Source organism: Micromys minutus (genome assembly GCF_963924665.1).
Source record: "Micromys minutus genome assembly, chromosome: 6".
NCBI lineage: Eukaryota > Metazoa > Chordata > Mammalia > Rodentia > Muridae > Micromys > Micromys minutus.
The window spans coordinates 65,971,622-65,994,179 of record NC_137975.1 but is presented as its reverse complement, the minus strand read 5'-3'; the positions used below and the strand labels follow the sequence as shown (position 1 = coordinate 65,994,179).

General features: G+C 40.4%; 1 protein-coding gene across 2 annotated transcripts in view; it reads right to left on the bottom strand.

The window, feature by feature from the left end:
* Positions 1–22,558, bottom strand: part of B3GALNT2 (beta-1,3-N-acetylgalactosaminyltransferase 2) — a 39,497-nt gene that overhangs the window by 14,059 nt on the left and 2,880 nt on the right. For both annotated transcript variants that reach the window (XM_080917947.1, XM_080917948.1), the window contains exons 2-5: positions 15,622–15,769; positions 11,241–11,341; positions 6,810–7,006; positions 2,072–2,167 (exon numbers count right to left, since the gene is read on the bottom strand). In XM_080917947.1, coding sequence (XP_080774073.1) covers positions 2,072–2,167; positions 6,810–7,006; positions 11,241–11,341; positions 15,622–15,769 — 542 coding nt within the window. The remainder of the gene's footprint in view (positions 1–2,071; positions 2,168–6,809; positions 7,007–11,240; positions 11,342–15,621; positions 15,770–22,558) is intronic.

Below are 22,558 nucleotides of genomic sequence, written 5' to 3'. Positions count from 1 at the left end.
CATTGGACTCTCTCTTCTATAAAACTTAGGAAAACATAAAAAGTGCAAATTAATGTGATAGATCTTTAATATGTGACTAACACTTGCCAAGCCTTGGTTCATTATATATTGAACATTAGAAATTAAAACAAAATAGCCATTATCTTTAAGTACTACCAACATTTGCCATAGATGCAGTAATGAAAAAAATGCATTTTGGAAGAAATTGAGGTAGATATTGTTCAGAAGGAGATTCAGATTACCACAAAGGCAGGCATGTCCTGAAGTAGTGAGGCCAGAAAAGTGAGAATCAACACCACCTTCAGAATCATAAGCAATTCCCAGGCTGTAATACCAGGCTAAGGAGAGGAAAGGTCTAAGGTAGGCCTGAAGCTTCTCTGTCCACCACGGAGCTATGAACCCCATCCTTTGCTTAGAAGTGGGGAAGACTGGGGGTTGTCAGCAGAGTGGCCAAGGCTGGTAGGAGAGAAGAACTAGCTGCTGTGGTACGACCGAACAACACAGGTTCCAAGGAACTGCCTAGAGGCCGAATTGTATATATAATTCCTCTTCTGTCCAAGAAGAAATCTGGTTCCAAAGATGGAGAAGAGCTTAAGAGTGAAGCTTAAGTAATGACCTTGATACCCTCCAACTATCTGTCACTACTGAACACACAAAATCTAAGCGGCAATGTGACAATATGAAGGAGAAAAAGACTCTGTGATAACATGCTTGGTCCCATCTCTCCTGGATGAAACATCACTTCAAAATTCTAAGATCTAAAGCAAAATTCTGGCTTGGGTGCTTTAAGAAAATCTTAGACCCAAGCCTGAAACAGGAAATGAAAATGGTTGGGAGGAAGAAGACAACACCACTTGAAAGCCCAGGATCAAGTAGCACATGTGGAATTCTCTAGGGACATCTGGGCAGGAATGAGTGAAATGGCCTAAGTATGCTGAGTAAAGTAAAGCCAAGGGTCAAAAGGGACATATGAGCCATACCAAAGCACAGGTATTGTGAAAACTTTACCTTAAGCCTATAGAGAAGGTGTGAAAACAGAATACACCATTCTTTGTCCCCAATTAAATGACATTTAGCATCTGATTTGCTCTTTGCCAGTAGCTCTTCCTGGTACCCAACTTCATTTAGTGTAAACGGGGCCATGATTATCTTCACAGACATCTACTGTGCAAAAGACCTTGATGTCCTCTGATGCTGTATGAGGTAGGGCTGCAGCAAGCACTCTTCCCATCCCCATCCATACCACAGCTGACCGCTACGCCTCACACACACCTTTCAATTTTCTATCATAGGGCTGATAAAACCAGGAAACACACCATAAAAACCCGTGACTCTGCTGATGCCCTAATAGGAATACCACCATGAAACTAGTGGTTGCTGGGGGAAGTGTTAATGCTCTAGCTTTCACATCTGAACTCAGCTATGAGATGTCCAGGTCCCTAACCTCTACTGTGGTTCAAAGCACTAAGTTCAGAATTGGACTCTGTGAACAGCCGAGTCTGGTGGATGGGCACCTGCCTTGCACAGTCCTTGCTACACTGGGGAGACCCTCAGGATGCCACTAGGACACCTGACAAGCCAAACCGGTCTCTTCCAGACATCATCCACAAGTGTTCATTGTTATTAAAGTTTTATTTAACTTGAAAATACTGCCTATTATCCTACCTGAACCTTTTTTTCTTTTCTTGTTTTGGCTGTCCTAGAACTCTCTATAGACCAGACTGACCTCTAACTAATAAGATCTGCCTGCCTCCAGAGTGCTGGGATGGAAAGTGTGCAATACCACACCTGCCATGTTTTTTTTTTTAATTCTTTAGGTAAGTAAAACATCTAACTCACCCAAATGACCCACTAAGACCTAATACTACCTGTTGTCACTAAGACAGTCAGAAGGTTCTCAAGTTAACCATGGCAACAGGCAATACTTGGCTGTGAAATCCTGTTGCTGTAACTGCGAACTTTAGTGCAGGCTCTGTCAGTACTGCTGCTTCCATACTACAGAGCTGATGTGCTGCAACAAAGCACACACACCTACAAAACCTACTGCGGCCGGCCTTCACTACAGCCATACCTCGGGTAAGATGAACTGTTCCACAGGCTTATACCACAGCTTGTTCACTTGTGTGCCACAGCTTGGAGGACTAAACCGAGCGATGAAAAGGGCTTCCTGCAAGGTGGGTAGGGAAGAACAGAACAAAGATTTCCTGTTATACACGGTATATGCGACTGATCTTCTCAGCACATCCACAACGCTGCTGATCATGCTTGCTGTGGTTGTTTTAAAACAGTTTATTTTTTTAATCTATTTTATGTTACAAGATGCAGCCCACCTCTCAGATTTTCTAGTACTATTGAAGTGCTGCACTGTTTGCCCCACAGTTCCAGGGGTCGACCGCCCCTCTGTCCTAGGCAGGCACTGTGCTACCAATGGCAGCCACACAGCCCTCGTTTGAGACAGTGTCTTGCTAAGTTGCTAAGAATACATTTGATCCTCCTGCCTCAGCTTCCTAAGCAGCTGGGATTGCAGGCTTGAGCCACCAGGCCTGAATGAGATTACTAAGATAATTAAAGTTGCTATTAAGATCTCAAATAGTCAACATATTTCATATAATGAACCAACATACTGTACTTACTCCTCATACATACCCAAGAACAAACTGAAAGTTCGCACATTTCTTTGGAAAACAACATGTGCATGAAAATTCTTCAGTAAGAACTTTCAGAAGAGAACACATATAAAATAGAGGACTGACCCTCAGGATGTGTACTGTTTTCTGTGTGCTTGCATGTTTCTTTTAGGGAAATGTTAGATAAGTACTCAACCATTTCAGCTCTTCCATGAAAAAAAATTAATACTTTTACCACAGTAATACTAAATTGCTACAGTCCAGTAATTTGATAAAGCTACTCTAACAGAAACCACAATTATAAATGGGTTCCCTCTCTTAATGTTAATTTATGTCTATTGACACATTAACAAATCAGACATTCTTTTTAAATATTTATGTGTTTTATATATATGGATATTTTGTCTGTATGTACATTTGCATACCAAAAGAGGATACTGATTCCCATGGGATTATAGTTATATGGGATTGTAACTACCATGCTGGGAATTAAACTTGGGACCTCTGGAAGAATAGCCAGTGCTCTTAACTGCTAAGCCCACAGACAAAACATTCTTTACGTAGACAGACATTTAATCTTTTATTAACACTGCTGACTGCATTAGCAGTTTTATCAATTTTTTAGGACACAAATTTAATTATGTAGCACAGGTTGTCCTTACACTTGTGATCTTCAAGCTCAGCTCCCCTAGTGCTGGACTTTAGGTGGGCACAGTCATCCCTGGATGGAAAGAAGGTCAACCCAGGAAGAATGCTGTGAAACACTGTCCTCTGGACACAAGTTTGTTGCACAGGATCAAGTCAGTTAGAGACTCTAGCATGAAAGAGGGAGGAGTGCCACCATTCGCTGTGGAGCTACTGACAGCTGGCTCTGGGGGAGGGAGACTCACTTTTCTTTTCAAGTATGACTAGTGGTAGGTTCCCCAGGGGATGACCTCAGGCCCATTTTTATACATACAGAACTAACTAGACTCAGTGGGGATAGATAGATTGATGAATGGATAGATACATAGATACATACATACATACATACAGGAAGATGGAGGGAAGGAGAGTGGTTCAAGCTATATAGTCCTGGTTGGCCTGGAATTTACATTATTGATTGTACTGGCCTTGAACTTGTAGAAATCCTCCTACCTTAGCCTCTTGAACATTGGAATTACAGTCCTATCTTTGACCATGTCTGACTTCAACAAAACTTCAACCAACCAACCAGCCAGCCAACAAAAACTGAAAAGCGGGGCTGGAGAGATGGCTCAGTGGTTAGAGCACTGTCTGCTTTTCTAGAGTTCCTGAGTTCAATCCCCAGCAACCACATGGTGGCTCACAACCATCTGTAATGGGATCTGATTCCTGTTTCTGGCATGCAGGGGTACATGTAAACAGGGCACTCATATACATAAAAAACTGAAAAGAGGCTTCTAGTAATAGCAAACCAATTCTATAGATAACAATGTACAATGGGAAAACATAAAAAGGATCTTCACCAGCTATGGTGCCCACCTATAATCTAGCACTCAGGGCTAAGACAGGAAGGAGGATTTCAAGTTTAAGGACAATCTGGGATGCCTTATCTCAAAAACAAATCAAACAGACTCCCTCCATCTTAAAAACCAAAAACAAACCAGTAAACAACAAGAAAGTCTGAAGGAGGCTACAATTCACATACAGGCAAAACCTGAAAGAGAATCAAAAAGCAGAAAAAGGGAGACTGGGTCTATTCCACCTTCTCCTTAGTGCTCTTTGTTGAAGGTACAACTCTTACATTAACTTAAAAAAAAATCAGAGGATGCAGGTGGAATAAAAACATCAAATGTAAGGAAAACTCAAGTAAAAGTTGATATACATACATAGGTTGGGGAAAGGAAAGGGAAAGGGAAGAGGAGAGGGTGAGAAAGGGTGAGCCTTAAATTCCTCATATAAACAGCCCTGATCTGCGGCTGACCCGTGTCACATGCATCAGAAGCAGAACACAGACAGCACAAACTAAAAGCAAAAGAGCCAAGCAGGATCTCAGCCTCTGTGCACTGCAGAGTCTCCTCCAGCAAACTTAACTGCTCGTCACAGCAAAACAAACCAACAAAAAGCAACTCATCTTTGAGGGGTGTAATGAGAGGCCCTATAATAGATCATTCACAGTATCTAATCTTACTAGTTATTTAACAGTGAGAGGCTAGGATCCATATCTTATGAAAGATAATTTATGGTGGTTGTGAACTGATGTCTATATGCAGGTGAGAGCAGGCACAAGATAAGGCAAGGCCTGTGGTTGGGCAGTGAGAAAGAAAGACAGGGGCAGTTTTTGAAGGGCACGAGAGATAGGAGACGTGATGGAGGAGGAGAAGGATTTAAATAGCCACAAGTAGCTATGAATAGCTTATAAGGGATGGATAATTATAGGACAATTTGTTTTACCTAAGTGGGCAGTTTATATCAGTATAAAGTATATTAACCGCAGGGGACAGATGCTGGGACTGTGAGCAGAGTCCGAAGCAGAAAGTCACAAGAGGGCGGCCACTGCTAGGACCAGGGAGTAGCAGGAGGTAGGGTGCCTGGTGCTTGGAACCATTCAACATTGTTTAATATTTACTGCTACAGGTGTCGGCCAATGTGAGGTTTGAACCCACAACCCTGAGATTAAGACGATAAAGACAAAATCTGGTAGGGGAGCCCCCTGTTCAGGTGGCAGATCAGCAACTTAGAATGGCTTACAAATTAGAATGTTAGTTGCTGAGCCCAGTGATTGTTGTTACTTGTTGATTCTAAACTAAGATTGTGTGGTGTTTTCCGATTCAGCTGGGTTCCAGAGAAAGGTAACAAGCCCACCACAGAATTGGGATGTGTGGTAGCGACCCGCCAAGGGAACTTGGTGAGTTGGGTGGAGATATTTTGAGAGCTCTGGGCCAGAGAGTCTGCCGAGTCTGGTTGGGAATATGAGCAGAGTCCGAAACAAGAAAGCTGCAAAATTGGTGGTCTCTATGTGGGGCTAGGCATAGAGGCAGCGAGACCACTGGGGCCAGAGAGTAGCCAGCACTAGTGTGGGATGGAAAATCTTTTTCATTATTTAACACTACAGGTGGTATTCGTCTTTCAAGCTTTGGTGACCTCACTTAACATAACGTTTTCTAGGTCATTTTTTTTGCATCCATTTTTCTGCAATTTAATTTTTCTTTATCACTAAAATTCTATTGTATGTATCCTATTTTCATGATTCATATGTTCCCTACTATGTGAAAAGAGCAGTGATAAACACAGATGTGAGACGATTCCTACAGACGGCTGTGCAGTCCTCTGTGTATTTGCACAGAGTGGTATAGCTGGATTATACGGTCACACTGGTTTCCACAGTGGCTGCATTAACAGTGGATCAGGGTTCCTCTTTCATTATATCCTTGTCAGAATTTTTTTGTTATTCTTGATACTGATCATTCTAACTAGGGTGCAGTAAAATTTTTACTGATCTGATGGCTAGAGATACTGAACATTTTTATTTTTTTCTTTTGAGAACTGTTCAACCACTGGCCATTCATTGACTGGCAGGTTCTTTAATTTTCATAGTCCTTTATATATTCAAATATCAACTCTGAACTATAGCTTGCAAAGACTTTCTCTAATTTTGTAGTATTCTCATTCTGTTCATAAATTTCTTTTGTTGTGAAGTCTTTTAGTTTCATGTAGTCCTATTTGTTATTTCTTGAGGCTGTTTCTTATGTTACTGGGATTCTATTCAGAAATTTGTTGCCTGTACCCATGTCTTGAAGTGTTTGCCCAGAGCAGTTTACAGTATTAAATCAAGGTTTCTGATCCAGTTTGAACTGGTTTTTATGCAACGTAAAAAGATATAGATCTAATTTTATTCTTCTACAGGTTGCTATACAATTTTGCCAGCACCAGTTTTGTCTTTTGTCTAGCGCATGCATCTGACACCTTCATTAGTGAAGGTTGAAGAATTTATATTGGGAATTTCTAGTCCAGTCTAACTGTGTGTGTGTGTGTTTGTGTGTGTGTGTGTGTATTACATAACTCTTGTGTCTACAGTAATCTCTCCCCAAACCAGCACTGCAATGCAACATACTATAACTTCAACCAATACACACAACCACAAGAGGTCTTTCAATTTACTTGGGGCCACAACAAAAGTTGTTTTGAAAGAAGAAGAATCCTGTCCATGCCAGTACACACCTCCTGCTCTGTCTGATACAACTTGACTGTGATGTTCCTTTGAAAACCAACATCACTGGCATCGTAGAACACGCCAAGACTGGTAATCACGATTGGGTAGAGAACTCTGAAGCTCACGCTGACAACTCGGTCTTCAGAGAGTCTAGATGAGGAGGCATCTTCAGGAAAGCTGAAGGCCTCAATTTCTTGATTCAAAACTAAACAAACAATGAGAATAGGATTTATATAACCAAATAAATATAATTCAGACTTTTGGACACACACAAGTGCAAATATACACACATGTGCAAACACACACATATCCCATTGGTGAATATTAAATGTAAGTCAACTGCAAGGCATCTACATGAGAGGTCTGGATAAAGATAATAAAAACAGTACTTAGTGTAGTAAAAAAAAAAGACTAGGAATTTGATCTTGGTCTGCAAAACCAAAAATGCTACCTTTTATTAATCAATTAAAAGTTTGCAGCATGAAAAGAAAGCACTACAGTACAGGAGTAACTGAAATCACTTCACTGAGAAGCTTGATGTAAAATATTTATGGTAGTAAGTAAATCAAACAGAATTTGATCACCTACTATATCACTGCCCATTACATCTATAAAGTAACTACTTCCCTGTGGGGGAGGAGCATTATGTCACTTGCCAGTTAAGACACTGTAACCCTAAAGGACACTAAGTAATCGTCCCAAAGGATTACAGACTCAGGAATCAGACTTGGGCTTAGTGACTCACAAGTCAATGCTCTTTTAACTGGCTCATTAGCTCCCTGGACTGTCTTTTCCCTTTCTCCAGGACTGGGAACTGAGGAGCCTGGGATTTTTTTTTTAAGCAAGAGCTCTACCACAGTGCTATACCCACAGTAAACATCTCTTTCAAGTAAACTTTTCTAATTACTATAAACGAACCAGGATAGATTAGATGATACAGATAATACCCAAAAAGTACCAGTACTAGTTTGAGAAATATAAAACCTACTTTAAAGTCTCTGTAGTTTTTAGAAATATGGTTTTCAACTCTGCTGATGACCCAAACAGTTAAACAAGTGTGTACACACACATTTACTTATAAAGTAAGTGCATAGACTGTAACCAGCCTATACATTTCTATCAGGGCTGTGAGTCCAGTTCAATGGTGTAGCAACACACATACTTACTACACACAAGGCTCTGGGTTTGATGCCTAGCACAGAGCTCTCATCAAAAACCCCTGAATCACCGGGTGTTGGCAGTGCACTCCTTTAATCCTTGCGCTCGAGAGGCAGAGGTGGGTGGATCTCTGTGAGTTCAAGGCCAGCCAGTGCTACACTGAGAAACTTTGTCTTGGGAATAAAAGAAAAGAAAAAGAAAAAACCACTGGATCTTTAGTCTCAAAAGAACACAATTACACACAAAAGTCTGTTTTGTCAGAATTTACCATATTCACTGATATGGCTCAGTGGTTAAGATCACTGACTGCTCTTCCAGAGGTCCTGAGTTCAAATCCCAGCAACCACATGGTGGCTCACAACCACTTATAATAGAATTTGATGCCCTCTTCTGGTGTGTCTGATAAATAAATAATTTTAAAAAGAGAGCCCTGCTTTACAACAGAGACTCTAGAATATGGCCTAACCTTGTACACATAGGGCATTTAGGTCCCCCATTTCAGTCCTGATACTTGGCAGATTTTCAATAAAATGAAGATTAACAGGAAATGCTGCATCCTTTCTTGTTAACAGACATAGGCAGGAGAGGGGAATGGGGGGCACTGCCAACATCCAAACTGGATGATAGCAAGATTTTTTCTTTAATATATTCAGAGGACTAGCTGGAGAGATGGCTCAGAAGTTAAGACTGTTAGCTGCTATTCTAGAGACCCTGAGTTCAATTTCCAGCAAACACATGGTGGCTCACCAACCATCTGTAATGATATCTGGTATCCTCTTTTGACATTCAGGCATACATTCAGATAGAACACTATATACATAATCAATCAATCTATATCGATAAGCTGTGTATTCAGGAGATAAAAGGCAACTATCCAAAGAAGAATAATATGTATTAAAAGCAGCAGGTCAAGTTATTCCTAAAATCTATTTACCATTAAAAAATGTACCTTAAACTCAAGCTGCCTATAGCAGGAAATCTTATTCCTTTGATAGCAGCTATTAATCAAACCCTCTAGATATGCGGCAGCATGATTAATGCTCTTCATGACCTTTAGGTACTGAAATACCAAATGCTCAGGAGGTAATAAGATATACTTAAACAGTGCAGTTTAAAAAACTGTATGTATTACATGATGAAAGTTTTCTATTAATGGAACATCCACTCCTCTCTTAGTAATAGCACTTAAGAGGGTACATTCCAGATAACAAGCGCTGGGGATGGGACCAGCCTGCACACTGGTGGGCAGGCACAGTCAGTGAGTCATACCTCCAGCCCTTTTTAGGTTTCTGAATGTAGTTGTCTGGCTTTAATTTAGTTTTCAACTCTTAAATTTCTGTAAGCTACTACATTAGCAACAACACACAATATCCGATAAGGTTTATGATCCTTTGCTCTCTACATAAAAGTTAACGGAACCTGTCTTCAGAAGAACACATTTATAGGTATAATTTTGTCTATAATCCTCTGTTTTATAACATGGACTAGAATATATGCTCAGTTTATTTAAAAAGTGAACTGGAATATAACCTATGAAAGTCAGGCTCTTTAATAAAGTATTTATATAGAGTCCCAGGACCTACAAGTCTCCTTGGGATAGGTACATTTTATTTTTTTAACAGCATCTAACTCTAGCTCAGGCTGACCTGGATCTCATTTTATAGCCAGGCTGATCTCAAACTTGTGGCAATCTTCTGCTTTGGCCTCCCAGGGGCTACAATGACAGGCATGGACAGTTACAGACTATTCCTTGCTTAAAGATGATGTTACATGGAATCAGGAGGCCACAGAGCTACAATGTGGCAGAGTTGACTCTAGAGCCAGACTCACAGCCCACACCTGCGTATTATTAAGCTTCTAAAAGGGAGATATATCTAACTATGAAGGCCTGACAAACTGTAAAATACCAGAATTCAGGCCCAATCTACTGAACAGAGATTTGGAAAACCTCCTTTAGAACTGCAGCTGAACATAACAGGAATGCTAATTCAGTGGCTACAGCCTCCCTGGCAACAGGGAGACCTCATTTGCATCAGCCTATGCATTCTCACCCACATTCTCACAAAATTAATTTTAAGGAATATATGTATGTATGTATATGTATGTATGTTTGTTTTTGTTTTTTGAAATAGGGTTTCTCTGTGTAGCCCTGGCTGTCCTCAAACTCACTCTGTAGACCAGGTTGTTTTCAAACTCACAAAGATCCATCTATCTCTGCCTCCCAAGTGCTAGGATTAAAGGTGTAAGACACCAATAACTGGCAATAAAAAAATTTTTTTTAACATTTCAAACCTGTTTCTTTGGCAGAAGCTTAGTCAACAGTTCACAACTTTTAAGTTAATTAATTAATTAATTAATGCAGAAGTAATCTTCCCACTTCAGGTTCCTTATTGCTGGGATTCCTGGTTTTAGCAATAATTCAAAATCAATGTCAATTCACAATGTGCATATTATGGCTATTAGAAATTAACTGGTAAAATCATCAGTTTTCCAATATTCAGCATCTATGAGTGCAATGGCTATTCCTGGTTGTCAACTTGACTATATGTGGAATGAACTACAATCCAGAATTGGAGGGCTCACCTGTGATCCAGATCTTGAGGCTGGAAGACACAAGTTTCTGGGCTGGATCTTGGCAAGGAGACCTTGAGGCACAGTGGCCATGAAAAGCTTAGGTCGGGGAAGGTAGTGCACACCATTAATCCCAGGAAGCTAAGGCAAACAGATCTCTGAGTTCAAGGTCAGCCTGGGACAAAACAAGATCTAGATCCAAACTGGTGGTCCACACCTTTAATATGGGCCACACCTTCTGCTGGAGACCTACTTAAGGACACTGAAAGAAGAAAGATTTCCTCTTCTTCATCTGCTTGCATTTACTTGCCTGCACATCTGTTGGAAGCTACTTTTACAGAAGACCAGCTGAAACACCCAGCCTTGTGGGACTGAGCAACTACTAGATCCTCGGGCTTCCCACTCATATAGCTGCCCATTGTTGGGGAGTTGGGCTACAGACTGTAAGTCATCATACTACAGAGACTATCCATAAGTTCTGTGACTCTAGAGAACCCCGGCGAACGCAATGAGTAATCTATTTCTTCAGATGCACTGTCTTCCTGAAAATCTGTGTCAGTAAATAATCTGAGACTCCCCGAGTGACTAGTAAGTCTGTCAGAAAGGCTGAAACAAAAATGTTTGTTGGTTAAAAATAGATTCTCACCCATTAAATTTAGCACCTTTTACTTGACAAGGAACTTACAGATGCAAGCTAGTGTCCAACGCACCTGGATTGGTGATGTTGAGCAGTCGGCAGGAGTAAGGATCCTCCCTGTCTTCCAAAGGCACATCGCAGCCACGGGCACCTATTATGAACTTCACAAGTACACTGAGAAATGGGTTGGCATTAAAGTCAGTAACAGATCTTCAACTCACAATACCCACGTCTTCATGCTCATTTCAGACCTTTGAGGCACTAGCATGTATGAGGGCTTGTTTCCAACTTGATTTTTCTGGCCCAACAAAAGGAGGAGGCATGCACTCCAAGGGCTGGTAACTATTGAGTGACTTTATATGCACTGTCTTCTGTAGCACTAAACCAGGTGTAAATGCTTGGCCAAGCTATTAGAAAATGCTTATGTTAGCCAACAGCAGATTCATGGTAACATCAACTCGGAAACTGCATTTAGAATTTTCCTTTTCCCTCACTAGACTAGTGTCTCTGTAAGAGGTGGTCCCTACCATTCTCAAACCTTGTGTCAATGGTTACCTTGTGATCTGTTACCCATCATCTCTCCTTGGTCTGCTCATTCTTCTTCCTCTCTATCCTCTGGCAACACTTACTTATTCCTAAGGCTGTAACTGGTCCAAGAATGATTCTTAAACTTGTACATCTAGTGTAGGCTCAGCTTCTAAGTTACCAATCCTCAAGTTCTTTGGCATTATCATCTATATTACCCATAGGGAGCTGAGTTCTGAAGGGTTAGATTAAGAGAGCCAGTTGTCAAATTTTCAGGAATTTTGTAAATGCTTAAGTATAGTCCTTAATAATTTACACTATTTAAAACAAAGAAGCACTCAAGTTTTCCACTTTATGAATTTCTTATTATGATTACTTATACTTTTAAAATTATTTTTTAAAAGATTTATTTATTATATATTAAGTACACTGTAGCTGCCTTCAGACACACCAGTGGAGGACATCAGATCTCATTAAAGATGTTTGTGAGCCACCGTGTGGTTGCTGGGACTTGAACTCAGGACCTCTGGAAGAGGAGTCAGTGCTCTTAACCGCTGAGCCATCTCATCTATGAAATAGTCACCATGTATCTTTTTACAATTCTGCACCCAACACAGTGGTTGTTTGAAATTGGCCTTTGTGAAAATATTTAAACCTCAGAAAGTGATAAACAATAAGGACTTGATTTTCTGTATCACTGTCTAGACTGAAAGTATGAGAAAATGTTATTAATGCAGATTAAGCCTAGGTATAATAGATTTCCAGCCTTTACTTTCTGAATAATACTAAAAAAATATGAATACATTTTCGATTTTCAAAAGTCCAAAAACTTAGATGATTCAACAAAGAAGTCACTGACATCACTGACTAGGAATAAAGTACTGACATATCTTAGCAGAAAACAAGTTTGAACATGTATTATTTGTATGTGTACGGGTACTCTGCCTGCATGACTATCTGTGTGCCATGCAATGTATTTCCCATGAAGTCAGAAGAGGGTAGTGGGTCCCTGGGACTGGAATTACAGACAGTTGTGAACTGCCATAGGGGTGCTGAGAATTGATCCCGGGTTCTCTAGAGGATCAAGTAGACAGATACCTGCTGAGCTCTGTCTCCAGCCTTAAGTCTTATTCTTAACTTAAAATATTTACTTCTTATGGTGGTTCCAGCCATAAGTTTATTACAAATCTAATATTCTAGTAAAACAAAAGCACTGTATGAAAATTAACTGGCCAAGCAGAATTTTACAGAGTACTGCATGTTATTAACTATCATGTGCTAGGCCGTTTTATCAACACAACTGTGATTAACCTAAGTACATATGAGCACACTTTTTTCCTGGGAGCCATTCAATAAACATTTATCGAGTACACCAGTCTGAGGGTACCTTACCTCAAACACCCTCAGCTGAGCTTTTTTCTCTTCTCATCAGTACTTAGCACGTTGACTGAGGATTTCGCAACTCTCAAGTCAAGACACCTCCTGTTCCCTCTACAGTCTGGTGAGTCACCACTAAGTAGTCACATTCCTCAGCAGTTCTTGTCTGAACAAGTCTGCTTCTACACAGCTGCTTGCCATGAGCTATACAGATCACTGCTGATCTCACAGCCACGGGCCTTTCCTCCTTTCCCCACGTTTATAGTCTCCTCTCATTTTCTGCCTTCCTAGGCTTTGCTTCACTCCAACAGTCACCTCCCACAACACTAGGTTACATGTGACTAATGTTTCTCAAGCACTCGAGGATATTTAAAAAGACTGATTTTATCATCTTCTGTCTTGTGTGCAGTGTGGCATGCCCACACTGCCTTTGGATTTGCCTATGAATGATTTCCTGGAGTTGGAACTCCAGGAGGCTGAAAGGCACTGTATGGAGGTGTGGGGATCAGAACTCAGGTTTCTCTGAAAGAGCAGGAAGTGTTCTTAGCTGCTGAAGCAGCTCTCCAACCCTTTCGAGGCTATTTTACATATATCTCCGTTGTACCCCACAATGTGTTAGCAACCTACCTATATGAACTAAACTTCAAGGCCCCTAGACTCCAGTTGTGCCTTTGTGTTCTAACACACACAGTGCACTACCTGCTTAGAATACATTAAAAAGTGACAAACTACAGAGGTTTGGAATCAAACACAGTCCTCATAGAAAACACAAGATATTAAAGAATTTCATAACCACTGAATGCACTGTCTCTGACTACTGGCCAGCTAGGCAGAACATCTTATGTGAATACTAGGATTTGTAATAAAAGTATAGACAAAGATGAGTGAATATGCTAAATAATGATATACACTCATCTTTTTTTTAGCCATCATAATAACCTTACTAAATTCATATAACTACGGTGCCTAGAAAGTTACTTTTGGTCTTGAGTCTGTTTTTATATAGATAATCCACTATTTTCAGAAAACAAACCACACAGGCTTACTTCATTTAAGTAACTGCTTCAAAGACAAATGAATTACTGGTATAAATTATATACATTGTTTTTAGTTGCTGTTGAATATCTATTTTATTCTTGGCCAAGCTTGGTTATAGATACTGGTGATATATCAGGATAAAGTCAAAGAGCCTATCTCCTGGTGGGGAGTGATGAGTAACTTACAAATGTATTACGCTTGCCAGTGGTGATACATCTAATAATAAAGTCAAGCAAGGGAAACAGTGGAGAAGTGCAGTGCTATCTGATCTGAGACTGTCAGCTAGGGAAGGCTCTACCCGAGGCTTTGAAGGAATGCTACCATGAAGATATTTAGGAAAAGAGTGGTCAAAGCAAGAGCAAAGGCTCTGAAGAAGCTTGCGTAGTGTACTGGAGGTGGGGGAAAGAGGGGTTGGGAATGGGAAAGATGATATGCTTTTCTCACATGCAGAACTCAGACTGTGTGTGTGTGTGTGTTGACAGAAGGGTAGACTCTTTAGAGGGAGGGACTTATCATAGTAAGAGGAATAGAATCTCCCATGAGGAAGATAAGATATCTATAAATGTTCACTATTAGTGACAAAACAAAATCCCAACTGCAATTTTACCTCAACAGCCAATCAAGAAAATTACAGTTTAATATAACCCCAAGAGAGGGTGTTCTCTGGTACAGCCCCGTACCTTGCCCCCATAGGTAGCTCAGCCTATGCCTTTCTCTCCAGCTCCTCACTTTAGCCTTAAGAGATCCTCATGCTGAGAAGGAACTCGGGCCCTTAGTACATGACTGCAATAATAAATCCTATTACCAAGCAGGAAAAGGCCTCAGAACCCCCTCCAGAGCTTGAGCTCCATTCCCATCATGCCTAGCAAGAATGTGCCATCAAATGCTCAGACCAAAATTATTGTCTTGTCTTGGTTTTCCTTGTTTCCACGCTAACCGCTCTACCAGCGTTTCTGACCAGCCACTGGACCATCTACTATCCGCAAGAGAAGCATAGCAAAGCCCAGCTCTGGGAGGGCGGTTACAAGTATGTGGCATGCCACAAACACTGTAGATCATACCACTAAAAATACTTAAAGATGGAAACAAGTGGAGTTATTGAAAATACTCTTTCAAGTGCCTTTTGGCTTAAAATCTTGATAAAAGTTACTTCTAAAACTCAGAAGGAAAAGACCATTTCTCCCAAATAAGCCATGTTTCTAAATCAGTCTCTTTTTAAAAATTTTTTTTTATTTTAGATATGAGTGTTTTGTATACATGTATGTCTGTGCACCATATGTGTGCAGTGCCCACAGAGGCCAAAAAGGACGTAAGATCCCCTGGAATTAGAGTTACAGACAGTTGTGAGCCACCTTGTGGGTGCTGGGAATTGAACCTAGGTCCTCTGGAAGACAGCCAAATACTCTTAATCACCAAGCTATATATCTAGCCCCAATATCTGACTTTTTCAAACTAAGGGGTTTTGTTCTTTTTCCATTCTTGAGCCAGGTAAGAGGATAACTGAGAAAACCCACCGTTGACTTAATATAGGATGCTGCAGCAGATTCTTCAGCCAGGTGTTCCTTATCACATTTCGAAGTTCGTGGTTATTTCGAGCTGATAATACACCAACTACCACATCGTAGTGACTAAATTTCCACTGAGGAAATAGGGCTGATTGATCTATAAACAAGTAACACAAACTGCAAATCAGTCATGACAACTGCAGTAAACTCAGCATATTTTATTAAAAGTTTATTACAAATAAAACACTTATGCTTGTAAAATATACAGATAAATAGAAACAAATTTTTAAATTTCATTTGAAAATTAAAAAACCCACAAACTCAGCACCCAGAAATATATACAACTAACATATTGGTATACAGGCTCTTGTCTCACACGTATGTGCGTACCTATGCCACCATGAGAACCATTTTCAAGCAGGTAAGTTTTGTTATTAGATCCAGCCGAAAAAGACAAGATGGCATAAATGACAAATAATAGGCAGTAGGAAATCAATCAGGTGACAGAATCCTGGATCCTTCACATATTTACTATGACATTTTTTTGGGTGGTGTTGTGTTTTGAGACAGGGTTATAACGTGAGGAAGACTAGCTCTGAATTTCCAATCACACTGCTTTCTTTGCCCTAGTACCGGGATAACAGGCACGGGCAGCCATACCTGGCTAAGTTATGAAACCTATTGTGTCTCTGTTTTCCTTAAATACAAAAAAATGACTACAACATTTCTCATAAATATGTAAGAATTAGGTGAGGTAATATGTATAACGGTCCTAGTTTAGGGCTAGTGATACTTATTAAATTTGGGGGATGAATCAAAGGGCCTCCATGTTAGACTCTCTCTCTCTCTCTCTCTCTCTCTCTCTCTCTCTCTCTCTCTCTCTCTCTCTCTCACACACACACACACACACACACACACACACACACTAGTAAGCCTAAACTTTTTTATTACAAACCAAATTTTCTAAAGAATGAATCAGAAGTAACATTTTAGTAAGAAAAAAAGTCCTGTAACAAGTCAAATATATAGCTAACCTTTCGCCTACTGTTGTACTAATAGAGAGGATAAATTCATTCTTAAAAATAAGACAGAAATTAAAAAAACATTTCTTGAAAATTTATTGCTTGTTTTTAAGCTTAAGAGCTACAAGTTTATATAGAACTCCAGTAAGGATTCCATTCTATGTTTCTCTAGTGGTGGGAACTGACTCCAAATGTTTTTCAGAAGTAAATTACTGAGGGCCAAGGATCTTCACCATATTAAATGTTTTTATATGGTGTGTGCTCTAGGTATCCAGTCTAAAATGCAACAGAAACATGGTATCAACCTTCTCAAAGATCCAATTAAAATAATTAAGGGACAGATTCTTTTACTATAATAATTTAGGAGATATTAAACTAGAACAATTTTAATGCTGCCAAGAATTTTCTATAGCTAACCTTATTTTCTACAAAATAGATTATAGTCAATGTATTTGTAAAAAGGCACTTCAATTCTAAAGAGATATTTGTATTGTTCTATCGAAAATCTTGTACCAAAATGCGTTCTATAAACACAAACTATATCTTCAACATAAATCTGCATGCTCACGGACCAAGCTTGTCCATCATCCTTGACCACCTGATATTAATATAGTAAGCATTACACACAGGCTTATCTTTTCTTTCAATGTGCTGGGAACCTTGTGTGTGCTATGTTAGTGCTTCTACAACTGACCTACATTCCCAGCCCTAGATGATCTAATGTTCACCATGACACACAGATACTCACTGAGCAAATGATCTTGAGGCACAGAGGCTATGGATCTTAGGACACTAAGGCAAGGAGATCTCTGAGCTCAAGGTCATCTGGGACAAAGTAAGTCCCAGATCCAGGTGTGGTGGTACCCAGCTTTAATCTGGGACACAGATTCAGTTGGAGACCTACATAAGGACATGGGAACAAGGAAGGCTTTTTCTCTTCACCTGCCTGCCCTGTGGGTTTGAACATCTGCTAGATCCTTGGACTTCACAGCTGCTGCCGACCATTGTTAGGGAGTTGGAATACAGACTAAGTCATCAACAAATGCCTTGCTATATAGAGACTACCATAAGTTCTGTGACTCTAGAGAACCCTAATACAAGTACCTTGCCCTAAATGTTAAATTTTTAAAAATTCAGAGACTAGAAACCCTTTTACTCACTCATATAACAATATATTAAAAGCTATAGCTATTGGTAGAACTAACTCTAAATGAGTAAAATCTGAAATATAATTGGAATTCTTGTATAAAACTGCCAATTATATTAAGTAAGTGTACTTGAGTGACAGGATAGAGGAATGTAATTGCCACTCAGTCCCACATCTAAAATAAGGCACTGCCTCAGGTAAGCAATGCCTCCTATATGTCTCTATTTCATAATCAAGCAAAAACTGACAGAAAAAAAAATCTTTTCTTATTGTTTGAGACAAGGTCATGTGTTACCTGAGCTGGTAAGAAACTGAACTTGAACTCCTGATCCTCCCGCCTCTACCTCTCAAATGCTAGACTGCATCTGTGAAACACCACACCCAGATAGAATTTCTAATTTCTGCTTCTGTTTCAAAGTGTCTTTTTAAAAGATTAAAAATTGGGGGCTGGAGCAAAGGCTCGGTGGTTAAGAGCACTGACTGTTCTTCCAGAGGTCCTGAGTTCAATTCCCAGCAACCATATGTTGGCTCATAACCATCTGTAATGGGATCTGATGCCCTCTTCTGGTGTGTCTGAAGAGAGCTACAGTGTACTCATATACATAAAATTAAAAATTAAAAAAAAAGATTAAAGATCTATAAAAGGCCAAATGGTGGTGGCACTCGTCTTTGATCCCAGAACTTGGGAGGCAGTAGGAACTCTGAGTTTGGGGCTAGCCTAGTCTACAGAGTGAGTTCCACAACAACGGCTACAGACAAACCCTGCTTCAAAAAAACCCAAACCAAAACCAAATCAACCAAGCAAAAAAAAAAAAAAAAAAAAAAAAAAAAAAAAAAACCCAACAAAATCTGTAAAAGGCCCAAAGGCAAAAGTCACATTTAACCTGTCCTCCATTAATCTGACTTCAGAAAATAAAGTTCTAGACAAAAACAAATTTTCAGAACAATTCAAATAATCCAAGTTCAAAGTAGCACTTTGTGGTATCTAATCAAAGCAGATCATTTAAAAATAGGGCACACAGCACATAATTTAACCTCTGAATATCTCAGATTTCTTCATATAAAATTTCTTACACCTATTCATTCCTTTCTGGGCACTAAATCTAGTTTCTATTTAGACTGTAAGCTAAAGGCAGAGGCAGGTGTGTCTCTGTGAGCTTGAAGCCAGCCTGATCTACATAGTGAGTTCTTGGACAGCCAGAGAAGGGTCTAGGAGCAGAGGGTGAGGAGAGGGAGGGAGAACCTGTCTCAAAAACCCAAAACCAATCAAAAAGTTACACAAACCCAGGGCACATGGCGAATACATATTCAACACTTTAGGAAGGTGGGAACATTGTTGACATTTCATTCCTCAAATGCTGTTCACCTCATTTTCTGAGGCATCACTGATTTATTTAGGTTGGGTAGCCAGTAAGTCCCAGGATTCTTCTGCCTCACTTCCTAAGTGCTGGGATTGCAACTGTGCCCCGCCGTGCCTGGCTGTTGGGGGTCGATCCTAGAGATCTAATTCAGATCCTCATGCTTATTTTAAGACAACAGACATTTTACCAACTGAGCTAGCTTCCCAACCCCATAGATTTCCTTTTCAAAATTAAATGATTGAGAGGCCTCAGCTTGTGGAAATACAGCAGCCTGCTCAGTCACATGCCTGAAAAGAATGTATGATATATCAAGAACATTTTCCACATACATTTTTCAAAACATGTACTATATTGAAAATAATCCAGAAGTGCAGACCACGTTTCTTTCCTTTTCCTTTCATCTAAAAATAAACACTAATTTTCCTCCACAGAACTTGTTTTCCTTTATGAAAGAGATATATTTAAATTATACGGTCCTCATGGCATGTAAATAGGTAATATAGGTAGAAAATTCATATCGTCTCAGTTTTATTCTCTTGATTCATTCATTCAAACTGAGCATTTTTTCTGTCTGCTATGCTAAATGGCACAGGCCCACAGGGAACAAGACCTCCACAATGACAGTAATAACTCACAACCCCAAGCAAGCGCCCCAAGAGCAATGACTATTTTAGTAAGTAATCTATCCCAGGAGTCTAGCGACTTGCTGGACTTTGCAATAACCTTGGACATTAAAGGCTAAGAGAAGTTGACCTCGAAACTGATTATTCAAAAAATAAACCTAAGAAGTGAAAACACACACACAGCAAAAAAGCCACCCCTTATATGTATTCCCTTGACATCCATCACAATCAGGCAGAAATCTTGAAAAGGAGGAAATCATAAGTGCCCACTACAGATCTACTGATGGGCCAGTCAACTGGGTCATTACAGTGTGCACTTACCAGCTTCAATGAACCATATGGGCATAGACTTTAGCCACCTCCCTACACCAATACTCACAATGGTTTGTATATGTTTGGCCCAGGGAGTGGCACTATTAGGACGTGTAGCCTTGTTGAAATAGGTGTGTCACTGTGGGCACGGGCTTTGATACCCTTGGCCTAGCTGCCTGGAAGCCAGTGTTCTGATAGCAGTCTTCAAATGAAGATGTAGAACTCTCAGCTCCTCCTGCACCATGCCTGCCTGGATGCTACCATGTTCCCGCCTTGATGATAATGGACTGACCCTCTGAACCTGTAAGCCAGCCCCAATTAAATGTTGTCCTCATAAGAGTTGCTTTGGTCATTATGTCTGTTCACAGCAGTAAAATCCTAAGACAGGGATTAGGGTATTTCTGTGATAGGCCTGACTATGCTTTTGTTTGGAAGACTGTGGATGCTGGGATTTGGAATGCAGTCGAATGCCTTATAAGAGGCTTGGTGGACTACCCTAGAAGGAACATGGAAGACTTTGTTACTGATAATGATTTAAATTGTGCAAACCTAGCCCAAGAGGTTTCAATGGAGAATTTCAATATGTGGCCTAGATACTGTTTTTGTGGTATTTTGGTGAAGAATGTAGCTACTTTTTGCCCTTGTCTAAAGAGTCTGCCTGAGGCTAAGGTGAAAAGACTCAAATTAATTGCATTAACAAAGGAAGTCACAGAAACACCCATCTGAGACTTTGTTCTCTGGTTAAGACCTATAAAGAGCATTGTAACATGAGCACCAAGCTGAGAAAGGAAAAGTATAAAATATATGAATCTAGTATTAAAGGGGACCAGGAAGTGAAATGGAGCTAAATCCTGTGTTCAAAGATATTACATTGAATTAAGGGAATATTGACCTAGGCAAGATCCCACCAAGCTAAGTTTAGGTACAGGTATGGTAGTATAAGCCTGTAATTACAGGAGACAAAGAAAAGCAGATCTCTGAGTTAAAGGCCAGCACAGAACAGAGCAAGTTCTAGGTGAAGAAAACTTAAATCCAGGCTGGTGCCTTTACTCCCTTTTCTCCCAGTGCTTAGAAGACAGCCATGTAGTCAGTCTAAACAGCAAGTTCCAAGATAGCCAAGCTTAGGAAGTAAAGGAGCTGGAAAACAGAAAGCTGGTGGTACTGTAATAGAACAAGGGAGCCATGTTCCAGCTCCAGCAAGCAGCAGAACTCAGCACCTTTGGTCACATGGCTCTGGCTTTAGAGTCCAGAATAGAAGAAACTGCAGGGACAATTGATGCTGGTCAGCTGGAGCTAAGAAATTAGTGGTGACTAAGAAGAGACCAGCATCACTGAGGTGAAATCTTCTGGGAAATGTTTTCTGAGAAGAAAGCTGTATTCCAGAGATAGCCAAGGTTGTACCTCATTTTGCAGCTGTCCTTGGTAATGTGTAAGAGTCACCCAGCTGGTACTAGTTTTGAAGACATGAAGGGGTCATGAAGAACAGCTGAGGCTTGGCACTGTGAGAGGCCAGGAAAGGCAACTAGTGACAGTTCAGCCTCAGTTGCAATTAATGGCCCAGGACGGAAGACGTCATACAAAGGATGTGAGGTTTGGCACTATGAAGGGAGCCTATGAGAAGCTACTGGTGAAACCTAGTTGCAGCAGAAGACCCCTGTGTATTAGAGATGCCAGGATCACTGAATGATCACCAAGAACAGCAGCAGCAGTGGAGTGGATCAACCTGAGCTTAGAGTGCTACAGAGGGCAGAGCTGGAGAAGTGATGCCAGCCCTTTGGAGGAGCCCAGAAGATCATGTGTGGATCCCAGGCACTGAAACAAGAAGCTGTAACACTGAAGTTGCCTTGGGGACCCCAAGATTTTTGAGATGCCAGAGCCAGGGGCGATCTCCTGAGGAAAACTGCTAACAGGGAGTAGAACCAGCCCAGGAGAAAGAAATTTGTTGCAGTCAACTAAGATGAAAAAAGGCGTTCTGAAGACTGTTTTGACATCACATGGAGATGCAGTTTGGTGTCTGCCCAGATGGTTTTGTCTTACTTTGGGGATTAAAGTTAAGCCATTGGATGAATCTCAGAAGAAACCTTGAACTTTGTAACACTGTTTAGACTGCTCTAGACTATGGGGACTTTGGAAGTAGGACTAAATGTATTTTTTTTATGTATTTATTATGTCATGGGTAGACATGTTTGAACAAGTCTATGGGCGTCAGGGAGTGGAATGTGATTGTTTATATATGTCTGGTCCAGAGAGTGGCACTATTGGGAGGTGTAATCTTGTTGGAATAGGTATTGGAATAGCTCCTTCAGCACCATACCTGCCAGGATGCTGCCTTGATGATAATGGACTGAACCTCTAAACTTGTAAGCCAGCCCCAATTAAATGTTGTCCTTGTAAGAGTTTGCCTTGGTAGTGATGTCTGTTCATAGCGTAAAACCCAAACTAAGACACTCATCAAAATTCCAGGAGTGACTCAGGCACTGA